This window comes from Podarcis tiliguerta (genome assembly GCF_965153285.1).
Source record: "Podarcis tiliguerta genome assembly, chromosome: 14".
NCBI lineage: Eukaryota > Metazoa > Chordata > Lepidosauria > Squamata > Lacertidae > Podarcis > Podarcis tiliguerta.
Window position 1 is genome coordinate 35,544,588 of NC_139547.1, and position 25,739 is coordinate 35,570,326.

Sequence of the window (25,739 nt, forward strand, 5' to 3'; positions counted from 1 at the left end):
AAACAGCAGCTCTGGGGGATCAGTGAAGCTGCGAGGTGCTCTGCAAAGGACCATCTGATAGGCCTTGTTTCAGTGGCTCATGGCAGCTGAATTATGCCACACCTCCAGGGTCCAGTGCAGGGTTCATTCACCTCCATGGATGCAGAAGTAAGTGAAAACCCCTGGCAACTTGGCATTCACCACTCCACCAGCTGAACACACCTGCCCTAGCAAGCTTGCACAACATTTAAAACGGTTAGCTCTTGTGATAATGTGGCACTCACAATGAAAATGTGGGTAAAATCTGCTATGATTAAACAATGACAAAGTCCTGTCACAATGCCTACAGTGTATCTAGGGGCCCAGTTTTCCTGGGTCTCTGACATGCTCATTCAATGTACCTGATCCTCTGCAAGCCACCCGCCACTGGGCATTTTGGGCAGTGGTTTTGGGAGCAGCGTATTCAACACAGGCATTAGAAAAAAAGCTCTTGCCGTTTCCCTCTCCAAGTTGAAGGAGAATTAGTTTCCTTGTTCTGCCTGAGCGAAATTCTTGTTCCTCTCTGCACTGGCCAATTTAATTTATGACACAAGCCAGGCCTATGCTCTTCCAACACGTAAGCAACAGCAACTCCAGCGAGGAGAGCACCCGAGTGTATGGACCACTAGGGGGCAATAAAGCAGGAAGAACCAGACTTGCTAGCCTTCTGAACTGTCCCTCTTCTGCCAGAGCTTTGTGTAAACAAGATACAGAATGTACTGTTGTATACATTGGAAAGCAGGGAGCTTACCTTGTGATACAGCTTCTGCTTTGTGTTCAGAGTCTCCAAATAGAACAAATTCTGTTTAAAAAGGTGTATGTCAGGCTGCAGGAAGGATTGGCCAAATGCCTATGGAACAGGGGAAAAAGCCTATCAGGACAATAGACATTGAAGGCGGTTACCAAAAACTAGAAGCTCTTTGAATAGCCATTGGACCAGTGACAAGGAACCTGATATTGTCTACCCTCCATCATCCCTGCCCATTGGCCACACTGGTTGCGGCTCCAGTTCGACCACATCTGGACGGCTCCAGACTGGCTACCTCTATACTGGACAGCGATGTGTCAGGGATGATTTCTTGTTGTAAAATCTCACCTCCTTGAGACTGTCTCGCATCAAGTTATGAGATGAAGCAGGAATGGTTGGGATTCAGTGGCCCTCCTCCAAACACAGACTGAGGCTTTGAAGGAAACAGGGCCAGGCAAGGAGCTTTTCCTACTTCTCAGGGAGTTAAACAAGAATTTGAGAATGGCCGAATAGACTAGAGACTGGACTTTAACCATGGTGGCAGCAGCAGCAAGCAGACAACTCCCCAGCAGGATGCAGACATCCTGGGCCATGCAGAACATTCAGAGAGCACTAAGCAGAAGCGCCTCTCCCAAAGAGCATGAGCCAACTGGAAGGCCAACAGCCAGAAGCACTTGGCTAGAATCAGCCACTACTGAGCTGTCAGCTCTTTAGCAATCTTCTGCTTACAAATTACCAGTGTTCAGCACTTGGAATGAGAAGGGAACCTGAGCAGGAGTTGCCTGGAATGGCCCCAAACAACTAACAGGCTCTCAGTAGACAACAGAATTAGGAACACGTGTGGGTACAGAAGGAACAACGGTGTATTGAGAAGAAACTTCTCCAGTGGGTTCAGTGAGTAACTCCAGGGTTCAGGTGAGGCCTCCACAATAGCTACTTGGTAAAGCAGATGCTAACCTAGCAGTTTGAAAGCATCCCCGGGTGCAAGTACATAAATAGGGACCGCTTACTGGCTCGCCAGATGCAGCTTGTCACGCTGGCCATGTGACCCGGAAGTGTCTGCAGACAGCGCTGGCTCCCGGCCTATAGAGTGAGATGAGCGCACAACCCTAGAGTCTGTCAAGACTGGCCCGTATGGGCAGGGGTACCTTTACCTTTACCTTAAAGCAGATGCTAGAGATTTGCGTGAACCTCCAGACCAATGAGTTAACTCGCTTTTCTTAAAATAACACAGGCTGTTCCCATCACATCGCCATCCTCCACACCTCTATGAAGTCGCAAAGTTAAAATATGCAGTTGCACTGCCTCTTTTGAAAAGGTCTTGAGCCTTCAAAGTGTACAAGGAACACAATGCAAATCAAGTAGGTCCTTCCCTTAATGTGTCAGGGCAGCATTGGACTCATGGGAAAGCCAGGGACTGTTGTGTTCTTGCAGCCGGTAAGCCGTTTTAACTATTTTGCTGTATTGGAACACAGCCCCATTTCGCAGTGTTACCCGTTTCCTACAGTTGCCAGCCAGAGGCACCTGGGCCCTCACAAGCAAGGAAGCGACAACACCAGCTGACTCCCGTCCAGATACCTGCATAATGGCGCTGAACTGTGCTTCGTTCTCCATCTGCTCGTCAGCTACGCCTCTCTGGACACTCGCCAGAATGCTGGACTTGAAAAAGTACCGCCAGTTGTGATGAAGGACCCGGAAAAGCAGCTCAAACAGTTCAGCTTTCACATCGGGAGAGGATCGCTTGGGGACAAAGGGAAAGCACGCAGGAAGTCACCACACGCCCATCGCCAGAACGGCTCTCATTACCAGCACAGCCCAAGGCGGATGGTCAGAGAGGGAGGCGTTTGCTATGCAGCAGAAGAAGGCAGCAGTCATGGGTTAGTGCTGCAGTTGCACACCCTTTAAGCACTGGCCCTCTCGAAAAGAAAGTAAGATGACCATCTGATTTTCAATCCCTATTCCACCCAATGAAAGTTTAATGGCAGCTTATTTCCATGCAATATTCAGTCCTCTTCTTTCCACGGGGAAGCAAAATAATAAACAGTGCCATTGCTTTCCTGACAATTTTAATTCCCGCGGATAGTTTGGCTGCTGCCTACCTCCTCCCTGCCATTGGTCTCGCCATGTGTGAACAAAGCACCCGAGGACAGATCACTTGGCAGTGTCTGAAAAATGGATCCTTTATAAAGGAGTCTATTTGTGCATCTGACTGCAAACCACCAAGTGGTGTACATCTGTTACAGAGAAGCCCTAAGGGCTTCTCAGGGGTGTGGCTTCACTGCTGTCCCATGATTCGGACCCTGCAAGAGCTTCTGCCTTGCCCCATCCCCTTCTGTCTCTCACCCAGCCCCAGGATGGCCCTACCTCCGCAACGATTGGGTAGACTTGCTCCATGCAGAGTGAGATGATGTTGGGTAAGAAAGGCTTGAAGACTTGGCCTGGCTCTTGCACCACCACCTGAAGGATCCTCAGAAATTTCTCTACCACTCGGCACCCGGTGCTCCCGTCATGGAGGATGCTCTCGGCCAGCTGCTCTCTAAGGGCACAACACAAAAAACAATTAAGCTTTCAGGAAGACTTGGGTCTAGCTGTAGAGCATTTGTTTGCAGGCAGTAAATGCATAGAGACTTCCCCGTCCCCTCTAAAATCTGAGCTACATACCAGTCTCAAAAGCGAGCTCCATCCTATTATTACATATTCATGTTCTGTGTCAAAGAAACAGCAGCAAAAGATTAGCGACAGAAAGTTGAGCGGGTTACCTGGTGAACATGTTGAGGAACGTCTGTATGACCTGCTCGGTGAAAGGCACACCCATCTGCACCCTCAGCCCTTGAAAGAGGGTGAGGAAGAAGCTCAGCATTTCATCTGTCACATCTGGAAATGGGAAGGCGGAGGAGCCAAAAAGGAAAGCGTTAACAAAAAAAGCATTGTTTTGACATGTGACTGTTCTTGGGCAGGAGCCACCTTTGCTATTTGACACTGGACTGGCAAAGTGAATCCTCCCCTGGCACCTACTGCACAGCTAATGCCAAAGGCTTGACATCTTAGCCCTCAACCAGCAGGTTCGAGAAATGGACAGCTAAGCAGCTGGTGACAAGGCTCTGAGTGTTATCAGTATAATAGCATGTACAGTGGTACCTCGGGTTAAGTACTTAATTCGTTCCAGAGGTCCGTACTTAACCTGAAACTGTTCTTAACCTGAAGCACTTTAGCTAATGGGGCCTCCTGCTGCTGCTGACGTGCCGCCAGAGCACGATTTCTGTTCTCATCCTGAAGCAAAGTTCTTAACCTGAAGCACTATTTCTGGGTTAGCAGAGTCTGTAACCTGAAGCGTATGTAACCTGAAGTGTATGTAACCCGAGGTACCACTGTACAGCCCCACAGTCAATGGCAAGGCACTGGATTAGTGCACAGAATGGTTTAGATTGAACTCTAGTGGCTGGCTGCGGAAACGCAGGACTGTAAAAAAAAAAATCTCTGACACCTGACCCTAATCTCTGTTAGAGGGTGGCCTATATACATATAGAAAATAAAAAACCAATAAAATAAAATAAATACTTGAAATGAACAGTAACCGCAAGCGAACAACCATACTTAGTGTTACAGTTGTGCACCTTCTCAAAAAGAAGTCATGCTGAACTCAGGGAGGGCTCACACCCATTACTCACTTTGACATTTACAGTCAAATTTTTGTCATGTTTACAGGTATTTGTGATTTTAGATGCTCTGCTCCTCTTGCGGGCTCACACCCTTGCTCTAGGTTGATTTTTAGCACCAATGTTGGACCACAGTTTAGGGTTGGATGCGAGGTTTTGTGTGACAGCAATTAACTTGCTCAGCCACTATGAAACATTTTATACACTTTTTAGTTTTTGTACCATTTGGTATAGTACTGACATGCGGTGGCTGCTGCTTAGCTTGGTGCTGATATATGATTGCATTGGAATGTTTATTTGTCATTAATTGATCCGTTTTAACAATCAATAGCTTGTTTTATTATCATTTTTAAATATTATAACATTCAGATAAATCAAGCTATTTATTTGATGGTCATGTTATGTTTGAAATGACAGAATTTTTGATTGCTATTGTAATGAAGCGTTGTATTTGTATTTTTGTTACTGCTTTCAGTAACAAAGCTGCTTTCAGCAAATTTATATGGAAAAGCAACATACAATTTAAAACAAATAAACAAATTACAAGTGGGCTATGGGTCGTAATCTAGAGTTGTATCCTTGGGTTGCAATCCAACATGTTTTCTGTAGGTACACAAGAAGAGGGCATGTGCTGGCTGGAAACATACAGAGCCAAGTGCTAAGACTTAGCAATGCAGGATCAAAACTGAAGTTCAGCACCGCATGAGGCACCTGAGCAAAAAACCACAGACCTCTTACATATGTAGGAACATAGGAATCTGCCTTATACAGTGTCAGCCAAGGTTGTTTTAAAGTTCAGAGGCATAAAATAATTTACACACAATATATTTTAGCTCTTTTCGCCCTTCTCCACCCAAATTATTGCCCCCTGACACCTTGGATCTGAGGGAACCTGGACGACTGAGCAGGTGAGAGTTATTTCTCCAATTTAGTGATGGCCACCAGATAATAAAGACTCCTACTGGCTGAGACAAAGCAAGCATTCCTCCAGAAAGAGCGGATCGTGACCGGTTGGGTTTAAGCCGGTACAGCTAGGAAGTTGAATTCTTGGATCCCCTGCATTGCAAATTCCCAACATTTACCTGGGCACAATATGATAAGCATTTCTTGCTTGTAGCCACAGGCCATTGTAAGTACAATAAAATACAAAAGACGAAGCAGAAGCAAATTTAATCCCACTCAAAATGAAATGACAGTTAAAGTCAATGTAAAAAACCATTTGGGGTTGCCCTTAATTTCTGCTTGCTCAAATTAACGAGTCACCTTTGCAAACCACCCACATTTAGTTCGAAAGCCTCATTCAGATTTTCTTCACTGCAGTGAAACCTGCTAGGACCTGTGTTCAAATTGTTCCCTGTACAGTGGTACCTCTGGTTACGTACTTACTTCATTCCGGAGGTCCGTTCTTAACCTGAAACTGTTCTTAACCCGAAGCACCACTTTAGCTTATGGGGCCTCCCACTGCCGCTGCACCACTGGAGCACGATTTCTGTTCTCATCCTGACGCAAAGTTCTTAACCCGAGGTACTATTTCTGGGTCAGCAGAGTCTGTAAGCTGAAGCGTCTGTAACCTGAAGCGTATTTAACCTGAAGCATATGTAACCCGAGGTACCACTGTACATGGGAAAGATCAACCAGTTGGGACAGCCCAGTGCCATGCATAGTGCCATCTTGATTCCTGATGAATATTCTCAACACAAGTGGGGGGGGGGGCAGGAATTAATGTGGCGCCGGCAGCGCCTGTACAACCATGGCAGCCCGATGGGACTTCTTGCCAAGTACAGGTGAGAGCTCCTGAATGACCCACGCCTGGAAAGGCTGCCCTGTGGTTATACCTGACTGATGAATGAAAGCTGGGAAGAGGGCTAGTGAGACCTGCACAGACTCCTGTAGTGACTGGTAGCAGAGCTGGCGGGACTTGGTGGCTTCCCCAGAGATGCTTTCCACGATATCTTCCAAGACGCTGAGAGTCTGATGGATAACTGTCTTGGCTGCAAAATCAAGAGAGGATATTCAAACCATCAGCCCAGGGCACCAGTGGTGGTGAAAATAGATAAGTGTTAAGAGGTGGTAGCCCAAAATTCCCAAACCATTTGCTGTGAGAAAATGGCTAGGTTTTCCATGGGAAATTACAAAAGGTAGACCCAAGACACCCATCCCAGAGGTGCATCTCTGTAAGATTCCCTACGCTGTCCTTGCCTCCTCCTAAACAGCTTCTACTGAGAATGGGTCAGTCTGTCCTGTCTCTGAAGAGACGCAGCATAATCACCAGAGTTGTGCACCCTGTCTGGGCAAATACAGGATCCCAAACCAAATTGGGCCATTCCAGGATTTGTCTAGGCAGCCCCAAACTGCTCCTGGTTGGATCCATCTGAAGTGATCCAGGGCTGCCAAACGAGGAAGCAGCTGGTTGGTGGAAGAGGGAGGCGGAAATGATGGCGGTAGAGACATTGCCTCCTTATTCCCTCCCCACACCGATCAAGGCTTTAAACCCCTGATTAAACATGCGGTTGCAAAAGTGCCTAAATCATTTCCTTCTCCCCCTCAACCACCAACCACAGGTTGAATTAGGATTTAAAACCTTAATTGAAGTGCTGCACAAGGTCTCCCTCATTGGGTTTGGGTAAGTGGGGAGCCTGCTGCAGTACACACTGCTTCCTGCCAAACAGCTGTTGAAGGGGTACCATGGCATCCGCGAGAGCTCCCACATGCCATTTTGGTGCCCTTGGAGTATTTTTTTTCCTGGACTTTTGGCTCACTGGCATCCTTTTCAGGCTCTGAGGAAGGTTTCCTTGCGAGCCACAAGGACTTTCCAGCTGTCTCTTGCCATTTCAGGTTAGGAATTGACTGCCTGGTGCCACATGTATACAAAGTCACACACAAGTGGGGGATGACTGTATTTATATAGTACCATTAGTGAACACAACACTTTACAGAGTACGAGAGATGCATTTGTCTAAACCTCGCAACCCCCAGCACCAATCCCCTTATTTTCCCCAGTAGGACCAGCTGGAAGGGAAACAAAACTGATAGCAACCTCTCCTGGACTTAGGGGGACTTCAAGATCTCAATGTTACTCACAGCTATAAGTAAGGGTTAATTGCCAATGGACCATTGGGAACTGAGACATCAGTTATGCAAAGCTGCTATGTGAATACTTTGGCCAGAATGTCAGAGAGGTTTACTGATCCTTCTGTTCCGACTGTGCTAGCAGTTACTCTGCCATTGCTAACAAGGCCTGTATTGGGGGAACTTACTATCGTCCTGCTGTATTTTCCTCTGGGGCAAGATGGCACTGGATTTCAGGCTGCGGTAATCCCTGGTAAGGGCGGAGATTAGGCTAGCATGGTTAGTCGAGCGAATGGCCCACTGCTGTTCACTTTCTGGGAGGTTTGGCCATGGCAGCAGCAGGATATTGGAGAGCGCTCGGCACACGAGTATCTGAGCCTGCGGAGAATAAGACAGATCAAACAAAAAGAAAAGAGGTAAGGAGGGAGATAGAGGAGGAGGAGCTGAGGAAACACAATCAGCAGCTCCGAAAGGGAAAAGGATGCTGGTGTCCAACCATTTATATGGGGTTGCCTTGACACTACACTGCACAGACATGCCAACAGCAGAGCCAAAGAGCTTAGAGTCAACTGGCTTACTGAGCACTAAAAAGAAGAGGAGTTTGGATTTGATATCCCATTTTATCACTACCCTAAGGAGTCTCAAAGCGGCTAACCATCTCCTTTCCTTTCCTCCCCCACAACGAACACTCTTTGAGTGAGGCTGAGAGACTTCAGAGAAGTGTGATTAGCCCAAGATCACCCAGCAGCTGCATGTGGAGGAGCGGGGAAGCGAACCCGGTTCACCAGATTACGAGTCTACCGCTCTTAACCACTACACCACACTGGCTCTAAGCAAAACACACGTGCGTGGTTCAGATGCATGCTGCTCCTCTCCCCTCTCTTTATTGGAAGCAGCTGTGAGATCGGAAGCAGGCCACTTCTAAGCTATCCAGAATTACTTCTTGTGTCTGAACCATCTACAGTCAACGGACGTGCAGTGGTGTTGCTCCGCTATCCAATAATAATAATAATAATAATTTATTATTTGTACCCCGCCCATCTGGCTGGGTTTCCCCAGCCACTCTGGGCGGCTTCCATAGAAACAAAAAATACAGTAAAATCCAAGCCAATACAATGGCAGCTCGCTCACTAAGTCCCACCGTACCTTATCAGGGAGGCGCTGAGCAGAAGTATCTGTGATCCTGTTGAACATTTTCTGGACAGCTGGGATGCTGATAAGAAACACTGGCCGTACTGTGGTGGCCAAGGAGACGAGCAGGTGGCAGGAGGACAACAGTAACTTCTCTTGTACCTGAGCAGGGCGGGAGGGGGGGCAGGAGGACAGAGATCTTCAGCCTCTTTTGTAACTGAATCAACAGAAGGGTTTGATCCAGAAGATTCAGAAACGGTACATAAGAGTGAACAGGTTTGTTGTGGCTGCTACTCGACGGAGGGGCAGCTGAAGGACATGCACTGGTCTTCTGGAACCTCTTCAACAGCTTATGAATGGGGAGTCAACCAGCAGCAACAATAACCTAGCCAGAATACTGCTTACGCTGCTCTTTCAGCCCATGATTACAAGAGGCAGCAAGAAGTTTAAGACCTCTCAGGAGTTCTGAGGGAGAGCAATTTATCAAAAAGCTAAGCCAGCCTCCCCAATTGGCGACAAGGAAGACAAAAGACAGGAGCAGCCAGAACCCAACCTGAAAAGTTTTGGAGAGGACTGCAGCTCAACCACTGCTCTAAACAGCACAGGATGGACAGAGGAGAACCAGGTTGGAGGCAAAGTTTTCATGCTCTGGTTCTGTTTTTTTGAATGGTGATCTCTAGTCTTTTGTTCTCCTGAGCACTCTCTTTGAAAGATCACCTTCCACCCAAGAAAGGGAAACTCATACTGCTGCAAAATGGTAGGTCAACCCAGCAGCAGTTCACTACTGACAGTTCAAATGAGGCAGCTTCCCATTATACACATTGACCAATAATTTAGGTCCCCTGCACAAGAATGGCCACCTTGCCCGGCAAAAGAGGGATAGTTTCAAGGCTTGGTTTTGTACACAATGGCTGATGCCGCTGGGTCATGCATTGTACCTTAGAACTGATTAGTGGAGTGATTGCTTCCAGGGCAGTAGAGACGAGGGAGACAAATTGTGTGGGGTTTTGCCGATGAACTTCACCATAGAACTGTGCTAGCCAGTGACAGTAAGCCTGCAGGGCTGCAAGGGATTGTGCATGCCTAGAGGAACAGAGAGACACAGAATCTCAAATGTAAGATGAAGGGAATAGAAGTACACAAGACCAATAATCTTCAGGTCTACTCATTTCCAGTTGTGTATCTGACTTGAACCCTGGCTTCCTAGGTCTAACATGCTAATCCAGCCTTTCTCAACCTGGGTCCCCAGATGTTGTTGGACTACAACTCCCATCATCCCTGACCACTAGTCAACCCAAGGCTGAGAAAGGCTGCATCATGTAGGCTCTGCGAAACTGGTTGGTTGGGCTCAGGTCATAGCAGTCCATGACATCATTTGGTTGGGGCAGTTGCATCATGAGGAAGTGAGCAACACAGAGGAAAGGATATGAGACACATGAGCTGGGCCTATGGAGTCAAGGAGTGAAAACATCTGACATTCCTAGCAATGCCATAATCTATTAAAAGGACTGTTGACAAGCTGCTACAGAAGCTGCACAGACCACAGTGGCACTCTGACCGTGCAACTCCCTCCCACAGGACATGGAGAAGCAAAACTTTGGGCGCATTGTTTAGCCTTGGGATAAGGAGGATCGCCAGCTGGGAAGGGACGTCTGGTGGGGCTGGGCTGTGGTCATTCAGACTCTGCTGGGCCCCTCTGATTTCCTGTGCAGGAAAGATCTTTCGCAACCCCCATCACTATCAACGACTGCAGGGTGAAGAACTCTAGAGAGTTCCCTTGCATAGGTACAAAACATGTCTTTTGGCTTCAGTAAGGAACCAGACTTCAAGTGAGCATTTCCAAAACACTTTCTAACACTGCATTTTTTATTATTATATCATACTCACACATCAATAAGGTCAGGTTTCAGGACAGATGGCACAGCAGTTTCAATATTGTAGAGTTTAATCTGGGACCCATATAGAGTTACCTTGACCAGTCTGTGGGAGGAGATAAGAGGCAAGGAAATGAGGAAAAGTGGGACGCAATAATATACAGAATCCTCTGCTATCTTGAACATAAACCCTGCTTTAAGTTGGATGCACAGAATCTATGCACAAAAGGGAAAGGATGGGAACGTGTGTCCCATTTTGCCCATTTATAAGTAATGCTGGTGGAAGACATTTTGGGGCCTGATGTTGTGATCAATTGCTTTTAGCAATTAAATATTTAAAAAATGATTTTCATGTTTATACATTTCACTAATTTTACAATCATTTTAACATTTCAATACTTGACTTCCTTCCCCCTCTTTCTGCAGTTCCTTAATTTTTAAAAAATATCTTCTGCATATCCAAATTAACTTAATCTGCTCATTTATTCATCTACTTTAAATATATACTCTTATGAAACTGCAGGTTATTACGCTAATCCTGCCAATGTTCTTATCTGTTTACAATTTATCTGTAAATATTCAATAAACCAATTCCATTCTTTTATAAAAAGTTTGTTATCTTGATTTCTTATTCTTCTGGTAAGTTTCGCCATTTCTGCATATTCCATAAGTTTTTGTACCCATTCTTCCTTTGCTGGGACTTCTGCTTCTTTCCATTTTTGGGCGAGTAACATTCTTGCCACTGCAGTAGCATACATGAATAAGTTTCTATGCAGTTTAGGTAGTTCTGTTCCTTTAATTCCCAAAAGAAACGTTTCTTCTTTTTTGTTTTTTACAAATGTTTATTTGTTTCTAACTTCTTATTGAATAGCTACTTTGAGCTATTCAAAGGAAAAGTAGAACGTCCTTTTTGGATACAGTCCTTCAGAACAAATAAGGAGTCTGAAGACATCTGATCTAACCCTCATCCAGCCTGCCAAACTTTACAAGTAATATGTTCTACTGCAGGGGTGGGAGGCTGGATCTGACAGGTGGGCAAGATCATGGCATCCCCATCTGCTGTCGGTGACTTTGACAGGTGGGCAGGACCAAACCCAGCACCCCTGCGTTTAGTGCTGAATGTAAATATCGCTTGCTGCGGGTACAGATCTACCTTGGATTGCATTTCACAGCAAATTTACAAAGGTGCCAAATACAAATTCCAGTTGCAGATAAACAACCAGAGGTGAACTTTCCGGCTCATTAGTCCTTTGCAGCTGGCTTTGCCTGAGGTCATATCACATCAGTGTGGGACAGATGAGGAAATAGGGCTTCCTGGGTCAAATCAGGATCCTTGCCTGCTTTGGCCCACAGGTAAGAGGCTTGCATGCCTGTCTTACCACTTCCGCTGTCACTGCCAGTCAGTGAAGGAAATACTGAGCAAGACAGACCAGTGGCCTGATTTGGTATAAAGCATCTTTCTATTTTCTACATTGGAAGCACAACACCCATAATCACGGCTGAATATTGTAATCACTGGTGTTTATATTTTGGCGCCATAATGGGTTTGCTTTATAGTGTATTTGAATTATGGTGGGTTTTTTAAAAATTTCAGCATTTTAACAATGCTGTGCTATTGATTTCCATGTTTTATTTATTTATTTTATCTATTTAACTGCATTTATAGGCTGCTTAATCATTAGCATTTCTAAGCAGTGTGTGTAAACTGCTCAGGAGTCACCTTGGCATTTGGCAGCATAAAGAACAGCAGGATTCTCTTAGGACTGCACGTAAAGACCTACAAAAGGCGTATCATAAAGACAGACAGCGGCTGGAGCTGAAATGCCAGCAGCTATTAGCAGGCCTGTCCCAGAATCCAACTCTACAAGAGGGTCACGCTGCCTACCTCTCCACTACAGTATGAGCATCACTGAACCTCGCGGCAAACATGTCCCCCGTGAAGTACTCGGCTAACCGACCAACTGCTTGGAGCAAGGAGCTGAGGTCGCGCAAGGAGCAGTGTAAGCGCCGGCAGTCGTTCTCTGCAGTGATGTTCAGCCTGTGACCTGAAAGGACAGCATGAGCCAGTGGGAATAAAAATGCAAGGAGAAACTGGAATGCAAGTGCTTCTGCTAATAGGGACAAATTACTGCCCATTAAGGTGATTTAAAGAAATGGCTGTCTCCTGAACAAACTCTTCATAGAATTCAAATACAAAGATTGTCCGAAGCCATAACCTTGTAACACACAAGGCACTCATAGGAGAAATCTAATTATGCAGATAGCTTGCCAGGAAATGAAACATTTACCGTAATTACATTACATGCATTTGCTCTGCATTAGCTGTCTTGCAGGTCACAGTTCAAGCGCCGAATGCAAGCAAGATTGCTAAATTACGCAGCTTAGAAAGGGGCATTGTTAAAGAGGACATTGGGATTTTAATCTTTACTAATTATTTGCAGCTCTTTTCCTCCCAAAAGGCTAAAATATTTTTCAGAACAGCGTGGCCCCGCTTTACCACACAAGCAACAACAGGGACCCAAACAGCAGAAGTCAAAGTAGTTTAATCAGAGATAGAAAATCCTGATTGGTTCAAGGGGGTGGGCTCTATACAACTGCAACATAGAGAAGCTGCGCGTTTCTAATATCCGCTGCTGAAGAGCACACCCACAAGAAAACACACCGGCACCCTCAATCCTCTTAAGAAGATGGCACCTCTGGCCACAAAATTAATATTGCTTTGACTCCTGCTGTTCAACTGGAAGTACTAAATCCCAGTGTGTTTTCTTGTGGGTGTGCTCTTCAGCAGTGGATATACTTTGGTGGGGAAGGAGTCGAAACTGCCCCAGCCCCTAGGAGTTGGCATGCCTGTTGTTGGTGGTTACCAGCCATTTTGACCTTGAACATGCCTAGCCTCTACACGGGGCTGCCTTTCAGTCTGTGCAGAATGTGGCAGCCAGATTCCTAACTTGTCTGGGTGTTCTCATCTTCTCTCAGACCTCTCCTGCATTAATTGCAGAGGTTCTTGGTCTGTTGCTGGCCCAAATTCAAACTGTCAGTTTGACCTTGAACATCTAGGGGTCCAAAAAACAGCCCATCTCCAAATATACCTTTCTGTACCTTAACATGTTCAGCAGAAGGCTTTCCACAGAATGCCCTCACCATCTGAGGAGAGGTGGTTGGTTGGCAAGCAGAGGGCTTTCCCAGTGGTGGCATCCCAACTATGGAACAGCCTCACCCTAAAGAGGCTTAACCTGGAATCATTTTTGTTATTTTGGTTCCAGGAAAAGGTCCTTTATATTATTTTTGTAAGCCTTTGTAATCTTTTTTTAAAAAAATGTTTTACAGTCTGTTAACTGTTATATGCTGCTTCAGTTTTACTGCCTTATTAGTTATACCTGTATTTGAAAGTTTACTTCGATTAAGACACTTCAGAAATAAAACTACTTAGGTGTCATACAAGGTGTTTATCCATACAAACTGTATGATTATATGGAATTTTATTAAAGGGCATGAAATAAAATACACCCCCCCCCAAAAAAAACCCCAAACTTGAGACAAGTTATATAATGCACATGTTTAAACACGTTTTTTTTTAAAAAAGTGCATATAAAAGTCATATTTCTGTAAGCCAAAAAGGAATATACAACAGGTAGAATGTATTAACCTCTATATAATGCAGATTAATATAGTTAGACACCATACAGAGTAAGCAAATTTTAGCTACTGGGATGTTTTTGCCAGTAAAAATTGCTGTTTATGTCCGTATGAACGTGCATACTTAAAGCAGTTTTCCCAAGTTAAAGAATGCCAGCTCAGTGATCAGCCCAATATTATAGAAACACAAACAGCACACAGACATGAGATTTCAAACACTGGTAGTTTGCCTTACCTGTTCCTGAATTGACTATGAATTGTTGGAGTCCCAGATATACATCTAGATTTTCCTGGAGAACTGGAAACTGCGAAGAAGAAAATAAGCATAACTACAAGGTCTTCAAATATAGTAACCATGTATAGTTCCCTGCTGTTTAGAATCTGGACCTAAGGACAATTCATCTGTCACCTAAACCTTCATGGACAGGGAAAATAAAAGTTTGGGAGTTCAGGGGTGGTTCAGTATCATAGCCTTACAATGAAAAATGATGTCAATGGGACACTGCAGGAAAATGGTTGCCCTGGGAAAGAAGCTTTTCCAAAACAGGACTTGCTTTCTAATGGTCTGCAACAGGATCCATAATGCTCTTAAATACATGTTCGCAGAACTGCACGGGTCCCAGTGGTCAACAGTAACATCCTCCATTGCCTTTACCCGGCATTCAAGTGCCCCAAAGGCTTCACACATGTTACTGCGGATGTTTATGAAGATAGGCAAGCACCAGTAAAGGTAATCACTGTTCCCATTTTTTGTCCCACCTTTATGCAGTGGCCGCCAAGGTAGCATATATGCAACAGTGACACACAAGAATACACAAAATAAAGCAGATTAACATAAACAGTGTCAGCCTTAGCAACAGGAGGGAAATAACCATGAACAATTCCATAATGATAACCTGCCTGTAATCACCACCATCATAATGGGAGGACTTATGCTGAGAGTGCAGCTTGCTTTTAAGGTTCCCTAGTCAATTTATGGTGAAGGGAGAGCTGGATCAGATTTACAGCACAGCATCCTATGGTCAAAACTACGTGGCACTAAATATATCATTAGCAACAATGCCTGTGTTTTTAAAGACAGTATTAAGACGTCACTCCTCACACCTTGCATTTTTTGCCGGAAAAACTGTACATGAGAAAGGGAGGTTAAACCCTTCCTTTTCCAGTCACATTCCTGTCATAAACTGCCCTACACTGCTCTGCAATTACTCTTAGAAATTGTTCCTACAGGTACTAATGTGACCCCCACACTCTCAGGTTAAATATTGCAATGTTGCCAGGGGGTGGAGGGTGGGGTAGCAGGATAGTGGTACGATCCCGTTCCACTGAAATCTGCCTCCCCCAGCTTAGTATTTTTTTAAACCCAGATGTAATGGCAAACAAGGCATACAATGTCACATGCTAATATTGGCCAGGAAGGGAGGGGTTTAACCTGTCTCCAGTCTCTTGCAAACTTCCCCCAACAATGCACGTAGCACTACATGTGGTTTGTCACATTGATCATTTACAGCTACTGTTCGGCTAATGTACAGGTCAAGGGTCAGAGGATGAAGTGCTGAAAGACAGAAGTAGCAACACCAGCTCCTAAAATGTGAAAAGCCTCACAGCAGCCCCCCAACTGCAAGCCTTTAAACACACACCATGCTGCTAGATTTGCAATGTAGGTTTAAAAATGCACCATCTGTTGGCAAACTGCAGCACTGAGTAGCACCAAGAGATGAGCAGGGAATCCCTGCCAGAAGTGTCAATCTCACACCCAGGAATTCTAAGTGCTAATCTAGCACCACCGGACAAGGAGATGGCATGCTGTGTTACTAGCCGGCAGGTATGTCACAGCTTTGCAACAGGGAAGCAAGATGGGAGACACAGGGAAATGATCAGATGCCTTGGCTGCCATCCCAGGAGTCAATGTCACGTGGCAGGATTTAAACCGCATAGTTGTTCCAGCTAGGTCTATGAACTCAAAGCCTACCTCCTAGTGGGCAAAAGTTTAGCAGAGCCATCTCACACTACTACTAACTTGGCATGCTCCTTGTGGCAATAGTCGCAGAGAGGATGTACAAGATGCGATTTCTGCCAAGGAGGTGAGAAAACAGATATCCAGTCTCGAACTGGAACCCAAGGTGGAGGTGTGCCCATGTGAACGTGTATGATCTCATGACATGCGCATGCCAGCATGTCGCTGTTAAAGGAGTGGCCGACCCTCAAAATGGAACCGTCAAAAAAAGGTTACGCAACATCCTGTGGCACACAGGAACACAACTGCCACCAAATACTTTCACTTTACTTTCGCTTGCCAATTGATTTTAAGATTCCTTGAAAAGGTGAATGACTGAAGCACTGCTTGAAGTTAAGCTAATGCCTTTCGTATATGAAAGAAACTTTGCAAGTGAGTCATGTGTACTGGGTATTTATTTATTTCTAAAGTTAATATTACTATTATTATTTGAGCCTCCATTCTAGGTCAGAAGGACCACAATCCTCAAACTCAAACATCTTTTCCCACCACCACCTACTTATCTGGCATGTTTATATCAGGACAACAGAACCTTGGGGTCAGGCTTTCGGTGAACTCAGTGGAGTGAAGACCGCAAACAGGCAATTCTTCTAACACCAGGAATTCCTGCTACATCTCACATCAAAAAGCAGGTCTTTGAAGTAATGGCATGGATCTGAAACTCTGAAGGACAGTGAGAGGAAAGCTCCCACTCCCACTTACCAGGGTCGAAAAGGCATGCGTTGGCAGGAGCTCCATTACTTTGGCCACTACTTCCAAGCTCTGGCGTAGGTACCGCTGCCACTCTGTCTGTTGCTGTGAGAAAGAAATACCATGATCAGCTGTTTTATTTGCCTTTGCACCAGGGCTGTTGGAACGGATTTTCCACAAGTAGAAAAATGAGGCGACAGAATGCTGAAGTGGTTAGAGTGGGCAATTCCAGTTCATGCTATGGGTGAAGAAATGCCATTTAGGAACACTCTGACAACTTAAAAACAAATATGCAGGTAAAAATGTTAAAAACCTGGCACACCTGCAAAAAAGGTTCATAACCCCCACACCACACTTCCCAGGCTTGTAATCGAAAGGCACAAGACATTGGAGGTGGTGCAAAGTCCTGTTAGCCTTAAAGATTTCAGCTATGCTATTCTGCACATGCCTTCAGATTCCATAATGCGCAATGGAAGCGGAATGTTTTCTACTTTCCACTTTCACAGTTATTACGCTTCTCAAGTCTACAGTCTTCTGTTTCTTACATCATCATCCAGCGTCTCGTCATCCAGCTCTTCCAACTGGGCCTGGTTGTACCTGAACTGTATCCGATTTAATACTTCTGTCAGCAGCAGAACCAGGGCATCTTCGTACCTGGGAAAGAGCAAAAGGAAAACCCCAATCAAATTTAGAACCATGATTATGGAAGGAAATGGTAATCCATGGGAAGTTATACCAAAGTTACTTCAACTTAAAGAGAAAAAGGCATGGCACACATCTGACATGAGACATCTGAAAAAATGGTTTCTTTGTTTTTTTTAAAAAGGGTTGCAAAATAATAGTAAGTATGGGGTGATGTTCAGCTAAGTTTTACTCAGAGTAGAGCTACTAAAATTAATGGAACTAAGTTATAACCACTAATACCAATGAGTCCACTTTGAGCCAGACCTAGTTGAATTCTGTTCATTCTAGTAGAGTTGACAATATATGGAATATATGGAAAATGAGCTTTAGCACCATTTGGTCTGACACCACATCCTTATTCAAGATAAGTCATTGCTAAACGAAGCATGAGAGAGGAAGTTCTCACTGAGGCCTTGGCAGAAAGCAACGTTTCATTTAAATAAGAGGACAATTGAGCTACTCAGAAAGGAATTCCGTTATGCATAATCAAATCTGATTGCTAAGTGTGTACATACCCTGGTGCTGCCTCCCCTAACCAGCTGTGCTCCAGATGTTTCCAGACCAGCCACGATGGCCAATAGTCAGAGATGATGGGAGTTTTAGTCCATCAGCACCTGGGCTGTACTAGAGTGGGCAAACTGCCCTAATATATCATCTGTTCATTTTCTCTGTCTTTATTCTTCTGCACATACTCTTCATGCTTCTGATACCATCTTGAAGTCTAAGATTCACTGTGCTACGTCCATATACATTATTTCTCTCATTTATTTGTCATCTTAATTTCCATTTCAAATCCAGGCTACACTTCCACGCCTGTTTCCCACAAGGCTAGTTCAACCTGCACAGTCACAGGCCTGGACACTTTTAAGAGGGTAAGAGAAAGCACGTGCACACACACATACACACACACACACACCCCTCTTTAAGAAAGGAGTAATATGGAGTGAAAGTTTGCTTGTATATTCCGGGGGGAGAGAATCTATGTTTTAAGGTCAAACTCCAGCTGCGAGTGCGCAATGCTGCTGGTTTGAATTTCAAAATAATAGTGCTCCCTGTAACTTGAGATTTATCTACAATCCTGATGCACCATACTCACATCAGATATTTATCACCTTGAGATATTTAGCTTTTCTTGTTAAAAACAAGCAAAACTTTAGTCCTCGGGGGCTTCAAAGATATGCTTGGAAAGTGCGTCAATGAAATCTCAAGAGGCAGAAGTTGAACTGGATTATTAGTTTCTTAACAATGCTTTCCACTCTTCCCCACAGCCAGAATATGTTATGCAAATAAATACTATGAAAATTGGTTTGGCTTGCTTAACTTATACAGGTTGCAGAAGTCTGCTTCTCCTAGTGCAGGACCCAAATACAGATATGCATTCTGTATTTTTAAATGCTCAGAACCCCAATCATGCACAAGGAACTGTTGTCCTTTCCTACAAAACCGCAAATACCGTTACAACATTTCCAGGTATGGCTTCATTTTTAAGACTGCCCTTCTTGGAAATGTGGTGCTTACTGCCTGAACAAATGCAGAACTCAGCCTATTTTCTCACGAAGCTCCCCAATTGCAAAACCAAAAGAAAAAAGCAACACACCGCTGAGTGACATCAGCCCCAGCAGTGACCTAGCAAGTTGCAGGAAGTACTTGCTGTCCCACTATTCTTTCGTAAGAAAAATGCATTGAGAAAAAGCTCCCTCCAGCATATGCAAAAGACAAGTGAGCAAGCTAAAAATGTATTTCCCCCACCTGCTTTGAGGGAGTCTGTCGACAGCTTATTTTACACGCTCTCATGCTCTTCTCAGCATGCTTAGAAATGAACTACTGAAGGAGAGATCCTGTGGTTATTTGAACATGCAGTCTGGGGAGATTTAAACCCCAAGATCCTGTATTCGAACCAACATTTCCCTTTTGGGTCATTTGTTTCCTCCTCCACTGAGGGGACCGAGCATGCAAACCCAAGGTGTGCTCCCAAATCCCTTCCTGCAGACCATTTCAAGTGACAAGCAACTACACTGAATATCTTAAGCATGTGGAGAGTCTGAGCAAGAAAGAGGGTCAGGCCAGGATGTCAATTGAACTGGCAGGCTGGTAGGAGCACCCAGACTAGGTGATTTGTACATGAGGCTCTGCTTGGAAGAGGCTTAAACTACAACAGACAGGAAGCCTCAAATGCTGCTCCTGTGGTGTAAGCACGCTTACGCTTATAGGTAAACACTTCCTGTCCCTATGACAGCTCTACAACTTCCTGTCCCCATGACAGCTGTAAGAGTTGCATTAAAAAGAAACACATCCAGAAATAATGATGCAACTTCCCTCTTCTTGCATTCTTACAAGTAGCAAACCAAGGTTTGGAACTCCCTCTGTGAGCAACTAATCCTTTCTGGCTGCTAATATCCTTAATCCAAGCCAGTGAGACTTGGGCTGAAACTGCTAAGGAGTGTTTCATGTCCCACTATATAAAGTCTGCATACGCAGCTGTACAAAGCAGCAAAATAGTTTACCCCTTTTCATATAGAATGGGACGTGAGGAGGGGTGTTACTTTTTCTGAATGCCCCTATGTGGGGGGAAAGGTCTAAAACTAGAAAGCTAGTCTGAGACAGAACTAATATTCCTTGAATGCTAGTTTGATTTTTAACTTTATGGTGGAATAAAACAACAACAACTTATATATGTGGGTGAGTATTCAAATTAACCCCCCCCCCCACTGACATGGTACAGTCCATTCTGGCACATCATTCTGCTGCAAGTTTGGAAGATCAGGTTTTCCTTTCTAGCTTAGAAACATATCTGAAGGCATGCTTCTCTCCACTATGCCCAGTGCAGTGCACCCAAATGGACTCTTGTGAGAACAACAGCAAGGAAAAATAAAGCTGGCCTTTTCCGCTGCAATCCTGAATGCCTCTGCGCAGAGCAAGAGCAGCCAGAGGATTATACTCCAAGTTGCTAGAAAAAGGACAAGCCTTTTTAAAAAACAACAACACCCTTTGTAGCCTTCAAAATGATGCCCAGTGGAGGAAGGAAGCAGCAGGAAAAGCTGTGATACAAATGAGCAAGGGATCTTCCACTGCGCTGCCAATCTTGCTTACCTGTTGAGAACTGCTTCTTTATCTGCCAGACGACTCTTTATCTTACTGGTTAAGTAATCCAAGAAGAGAGTCCAGATGTCTAAGCAGGAGAAGTAACCTTCATGGGTAGGCTGAAACATGGAAGTCAACAGACAATTTTTAACAGTAGCACAAACTGGATATGGAGAGAGAATTCTAATAGCCACTTGATAGACAACGAAGCTTCTTTTCCTTGCCTTCCTCCTAATGTCACCTTAGACCACATTCACATCATACATTAAAAGCAGAATCATACCACTTTAAACAGTCATGGCTTCCCCAAAGAATTCTGTGAACTAGTTAAGGGTGCTGGGAATTGTTTGGAGACTCCTATTCCCCTGCCAGAGCTACAATTCCCAGAGTTCCCTGGAAGAGGACTTGATTGTTAAACCACCCTGATAAGTTTTTGGGTCCCAATTTTGTTAGGTCTTTTCATTCTTATTTTCATGACCAGTTGCTCTGAGAACCCCTTGGGGTTTGAAGAGGGAGTAATGCATATGTTCTTTTTTTAATTTAGGTTCTGTTTTAAATTCTCTCAGTACCCTTGACCTGGAAAACAACAACAACAACAACAATGCAGAGACAAAACAAGATACGCGAACACAGAAGCACAGAAGCATCTCATTCCGCACTCCTTTTCTTTGAACAAGCCCAAGAGATTCAAATGCTTGTATCCTGCATTTGAAAGAAAAGCTGGTCCAAACAAAAGATCCATTTTTAAATCAAAACTAAATACTGACTCATAGGCTCCATATTTTTGTTTTCCTGGAAACCAAAACAGCTACTGAGATTTGATCTCGGTCAAGACCTCTGTGCTGTGTGGTACCCAATATAATATTTCCAGGCATGCCAGGAAATCACTGAAACATGCACCCAGGGCTTTCAGCGGTCAATCTGGAGACCAGGATTGCTGCTATTTTGCAATGCAAGAGTAACATTTTAATTCGAATGCAGTAAAAACCTGACAACGTGTTTTCACGTGAAACCTTATAGGATAATCAACTCTAAACAAAGCTGGATTAAGGAGAAGAGACATGCCAGTGTTGTACCTGATGAAACGTGTACTTGAACAGCAATGCAAGGAATTCAACCACGGGAAACTGGGAGTAGGACTCGATCCTCCTCAAGTGGACACTCACAAAGAGGCGCAGAAAGTCAGTAAACTTCTCTATGTAACTACAAGGGAAAGACAAGAGAAAACCTGAATACCGACAGAAGCAACAGCAGCACTGAAACATTTAAATTTACTTCATACCTCTTTCATTAAATAACACATTTTGCAGCCATTTTAAAAACAATTAAATTAAATCCCTACATAAATTACCTACACGGCGGGAAACCCTTCATTCCATTATTACCTGAAACATAGCAAGAAAGAGATTCTCTCGTCAACGGCAACTTTGGCTTTTGTCAAAATACCAACTCAAACCTTCTGCTAAGAAATCCCATTATGTATTTCACTGTCACCTACGTTAGCTGAAACATAGTTGTGCATCTCAAGCCACAGCCTGCTATGCCACATAGCATGCCAATTTTGAAACCAGAAGGACTTTCAGAGCTGGTCTTGATAGGGAATGATGGATGGGGGAAAGGGGTGGTGCTTCTGAAAACCAAATGATCCCAGTGGATCCATCTATAGCACAACTAATATATTCTACTATTAAGGTATTGATTTATGAAAGAACACAAGGCCTTGGCAGCGAAGAACAAAGCTGTTCTCTTCCCCAAAAACTTTATAGTCCAGGGATTCCCGCTCCCATTGGCCCTGGTAGCTGGGATTGATGGGAGTTGGAGCCCAACAACATTTGGAGGGCTGCTGGTGCCCCTTCACTGTTCAAGTCAGGTCTCCACCTGAAGGCAGAACAATCACACAGCTGCAAAACCCTCCAGTTCTTGGGGGAGCGGAAGCATATTAAAAGAACATTGCAAAACAGAGATACACACTCAAGGTTTTTTTTCCCTAGCCACACACAGCACACACTGAGGCCCTGGACAACTTTACTGGTTGTCTTAACGTCTTCTGTTTTGTACCTTAAGTGCCTCTGAAAGAGAGACAAAATTATAATAATTGTTATTTGCCGAACATTTCTTTCACACGCTCAACTTGCTTTGTGTCGATTATCCTGGTGATCCTTAGATCAGCCACGAAATATAGACCAGTACTGTGACCCTCCAAGTATCAGATGTGAGGGAAATGGATTCCTTCAGGCCACCAAGAGAATTCAAACTTAGAATCGTCATTTTAACTCAGAAAGGCCAATTCACAGCAGCTCTCTACACCAGGATTGGGTAAAGTCTGACCTGCTCCTGAAATATAGAGTGCTGGGTGGTGGTAGTGGTAAGAAGAAATGGGCAGGTAGACTTTTATGTAGTGAATGAGGAAAAAGTAGGGCAGAAAGTCACAATAGGAAGACTTTCCTCCCAAATATGGAGGAATTTTGAGAGGCCTGCTCACATTTGATTTGCTGCTCAGTTAATCCTCATTAAAAAAAAGAACAGCACAGCATAGTTACTAGTGACATGCAGGACCTAGAAGATGTTTTACATAATATGCCCTCTCCTTTGAAGCAGAAGTGTCTACTAGGAAAGAAGGAAGATATTAGGTAAAAGATGGAGGTGAGTGGGTGTAGAAAAAACTGGGAATTGGATAAGGTATGACTAGGCTGGATGCCCTCCAGGTGCTCAAAGTCTAAGAAAAGTCAGACTAGTGCTGACTTATAACACCACTACTTCTTGTTTTTGACGTTAGCCTTCCAGGAACATTCATTTGTAGAAACAAATGATATTGTCAGTTGCACCAACGGATAGCTTGAATCCCTCTCTGGCAGCAATTTGAAGCACAAGGAGTGCTGAATCCTATAACCATCTCTGCCAGTATCTACTTCAGCAGCTCCTCTAGAAAGCCAAGGTATTTTTGCTTTATTGTCAAAAGTCATTGAGAAAAGCAGCCCAAAGTTTTCTCAGTACAGTACGTTTCTGTTTAAAAAACAAACAAACTTGACTTCCCTAAGGGCAGTTCCCACAGCATACATTTAATACACATTCAGCACTCATCTAAAACACATGGCTTTGCCCAGAGGATCCTGGGAACTGCAGTTTGTTAAGGGAAACGGGAAGTGCAGCACTCCAGGGAGAAAACCAGTTCCGAGAATTCTTTCGAGGGAGTCAAGTGCTTTAAATGTGCATTGAATGTGCATTAAATATATAGTGTGGATGTGACCCAAGGTGACTAGTCTCTTGTTTAAAAAGAGTACAAGTAAATCTATATATATTTAAAGGAACAGAAAAATAAACCGACTTGTTTTGCATAGCTGGTTCAATAGCACAAGCCACTGCAGCTCTCCTAAGTTACTTTAAAACCTCTAATGGTTCTGCGTGATTTCATGCCTACAATTAGCATCCCCATCTGCTTGGAATTAGACAGAAGAGGCCAGATAGAAAAGGAAGACCCTTTTACCTCACTCTGTCTCTTTGGCTGCTTTCAGCAACAACCGAATGAAGGCAAATTCAAATCTTGCACAACCTCAGACCTGCAGCCAAACTGGAATGAACGGAAGGGGGGAGGGGAGGAAGAAGGAATGCAAACACCGCAGTCGCTTTGCAACGTCAGCCTCCCACAGCCAACGTACCTGGTCACACCTACCTGCCCACCCTTCCTTCTTCGTCACAGGACTCTGAAAAAAGGTGATTAGACACACCATGCATGACAAGAAGTCAGTAAAGACCGCCTTGCAGTAAACAGAAAAGATCAACAATATCGATTTGTCTGGGCTGGCTCTCCCTTACCTCTCGTCCAGTTCCTCCAGCCGACTCTTCACCGTATGGGCATTGTTCTCCTTGGTGATCTTCTGCAAGAGGTAAAACGTCTGCTGGAACATCCGCAGCAAGTACTCCTCAAACTCCACAGGCACACAGTTCTTTGACATCAGTTCATTGATGCAAGACATGGCAAGCACCCCAAGCCGGCCACGTTCTGGATTCAAGACAGAGTTCTGGCTGCTGCCATTGAGGGAGGACATCTTCCTGGATCGGGTGTCGCAGCCAAAGCGGGCAAAATGGAAGATGGTGGTGAGGAGGGAAGGGGTGATGCTCGTAGACAGAGGGATCCAGCTGAAGAGGTGGGCTAGGCACTCCAATGCCAGGGAACAAATGTACTCGCTCTCTGTGTCAAGGACGGGGATTGGCTGGTTCAATAGTTTGGCTGTGCTGGGACTCTGCAACAAGCTACTTAAAAGGTCACCTGGGGAAGGGAAGATCAAAACCAAGTCTACTTTGCAGAATTCACATGGATCAGAACCAAGCTCCTTTTGGTTGCAGAGCTTTTGGCCATTTTGGCACACAAACCAGGAAATACAGATCTGGCAAACTGTGGTCAGGATCTACCACCACCTACTATATTTTTATCCATGGAGCTCATGGTGACATCTCACAAATATATTTGTTTGACACACCCATCCACCCACCCCAATCACACACGTATAAAATTGGAAAAGTATTCTTCAACAACAAGCTAGTGTAGAGAAATGATAAATGGAAACCTCAGCATTATCATTCATACTTCTGTCACTCGAAATTCTTATAGGACAACCCTGTCCTTTATTCTAACAGACTTGTTTTTGCCTCCAGCCGCATCCCTGTGGGGTAGGTGAAACAAAGGGATAGTAGCTAGTCCAAGATCACACAATGAGCTTCACTGATCATAGCAAGCCAGTCTCCTAATATTCATACAGAACACTTTACTGTTCAAAGCAGTTCGCATATTTTCTCTTGGTGATCCTAACAACACTAAACCAGACCAGTATTAGCATTCCTAAATTTCAGAGTATGTGTGGGTGGTGGTGGGGTTGCGTAACATCCAGCTAGTCAAGGTTCTAGTTGAGGCAAAATTTGAATCAGGGACATCTCAACTCCCCGCTCACATTTTTAGACACTATGTTTTATCATTTCTGACTTTCCACCCACTATTTCACAGACTGAAGTCTCAGCTGTCGCTTACAGCAAGCTGCTCACAAGCATGTATGTGCCGAGAATCAGATTGAGGTTCCCAAACTTCCCAGTGTTTTTCAATCCAGGTGCATATATTCTGAGCATCCATTCCCTTTTTCTGT

General features: G+C 44.4%; 1 protein-coding gene across 2 annotated transcripts in view; it reads right to left on the reverse strand.

The window, feature by feature from the left end:
- The window catches only part of XPO6 (exportin 6), a 43,510-nt gene that overhangs the window by 1,808 nt on the left and 15,963 nt on the right, over positions 1-25,739 (reverse strand). Inside the window, exons 7-24 of one of the 2 annotated variants that reach the window (XM_083414104.1) lie at positions 24,418-24,479; positions 24,275-24,305; positions 21,956-21,989; positions 21,681-21,807; positions 20,614-20,723; positions 17,385-17,493; positions 16,852-16,944; positions 14,368-14,437; positions 12,382-12,541; positions 10,510-10,602; positions 9,561-9,705; positions 8,638-8,784; positions 7,680-7,869; positions 6,258-6,413; positions 3,526-3,640; positions 3,131-3,302; positions 2,345-2,506; positions 770-868 (exon numbers count right to left, since the gene is read on the reverse strand). In XM_083414104.1, the coding sequence (XP_083270230.1) occupies positions 770-868; positions 2,345-2,506; positions 3,131-3,302; positions 3,526-3,640; positions 6,258-6,413; positions 7,680-7,869; positions 8,638-8,784; positions 9,561-9,705; positions 10,510-10,602; positions 12,382-12,541; positions 14,368-14,437; positions 16,852-16,944; positions 17,385-17,493; positions 20,614-20,723; positions 21,681-21,807; positions 21,956-21,989; positions 24,275-24,305; positions 24,418-24,479 (2,075 nt within the window). Of the gene's footprint in view, positions 1-769; positions 869-2,344; positions 2,507-3,130; positions 3,303-3,525; positions 3,641-6,257; positions 6,414-7,679; positions 7,870-8,637; positions 8,785-9,560; positions 9,706-10,509; positions 10,603-12,381; positions 12,542-14,367; positions 14,438-16,851; positions 16,945-17,384; positions 17,494-20,613; positions 20,724-21,680; positions 21,808-21,955; positions 21,990-24,274; positions 24,306-24,417; positions 24,872-25,739 lie in introns of both variants that reach the window. The other variant, XM_083414103.1, reaches the window with a different exon arrangement.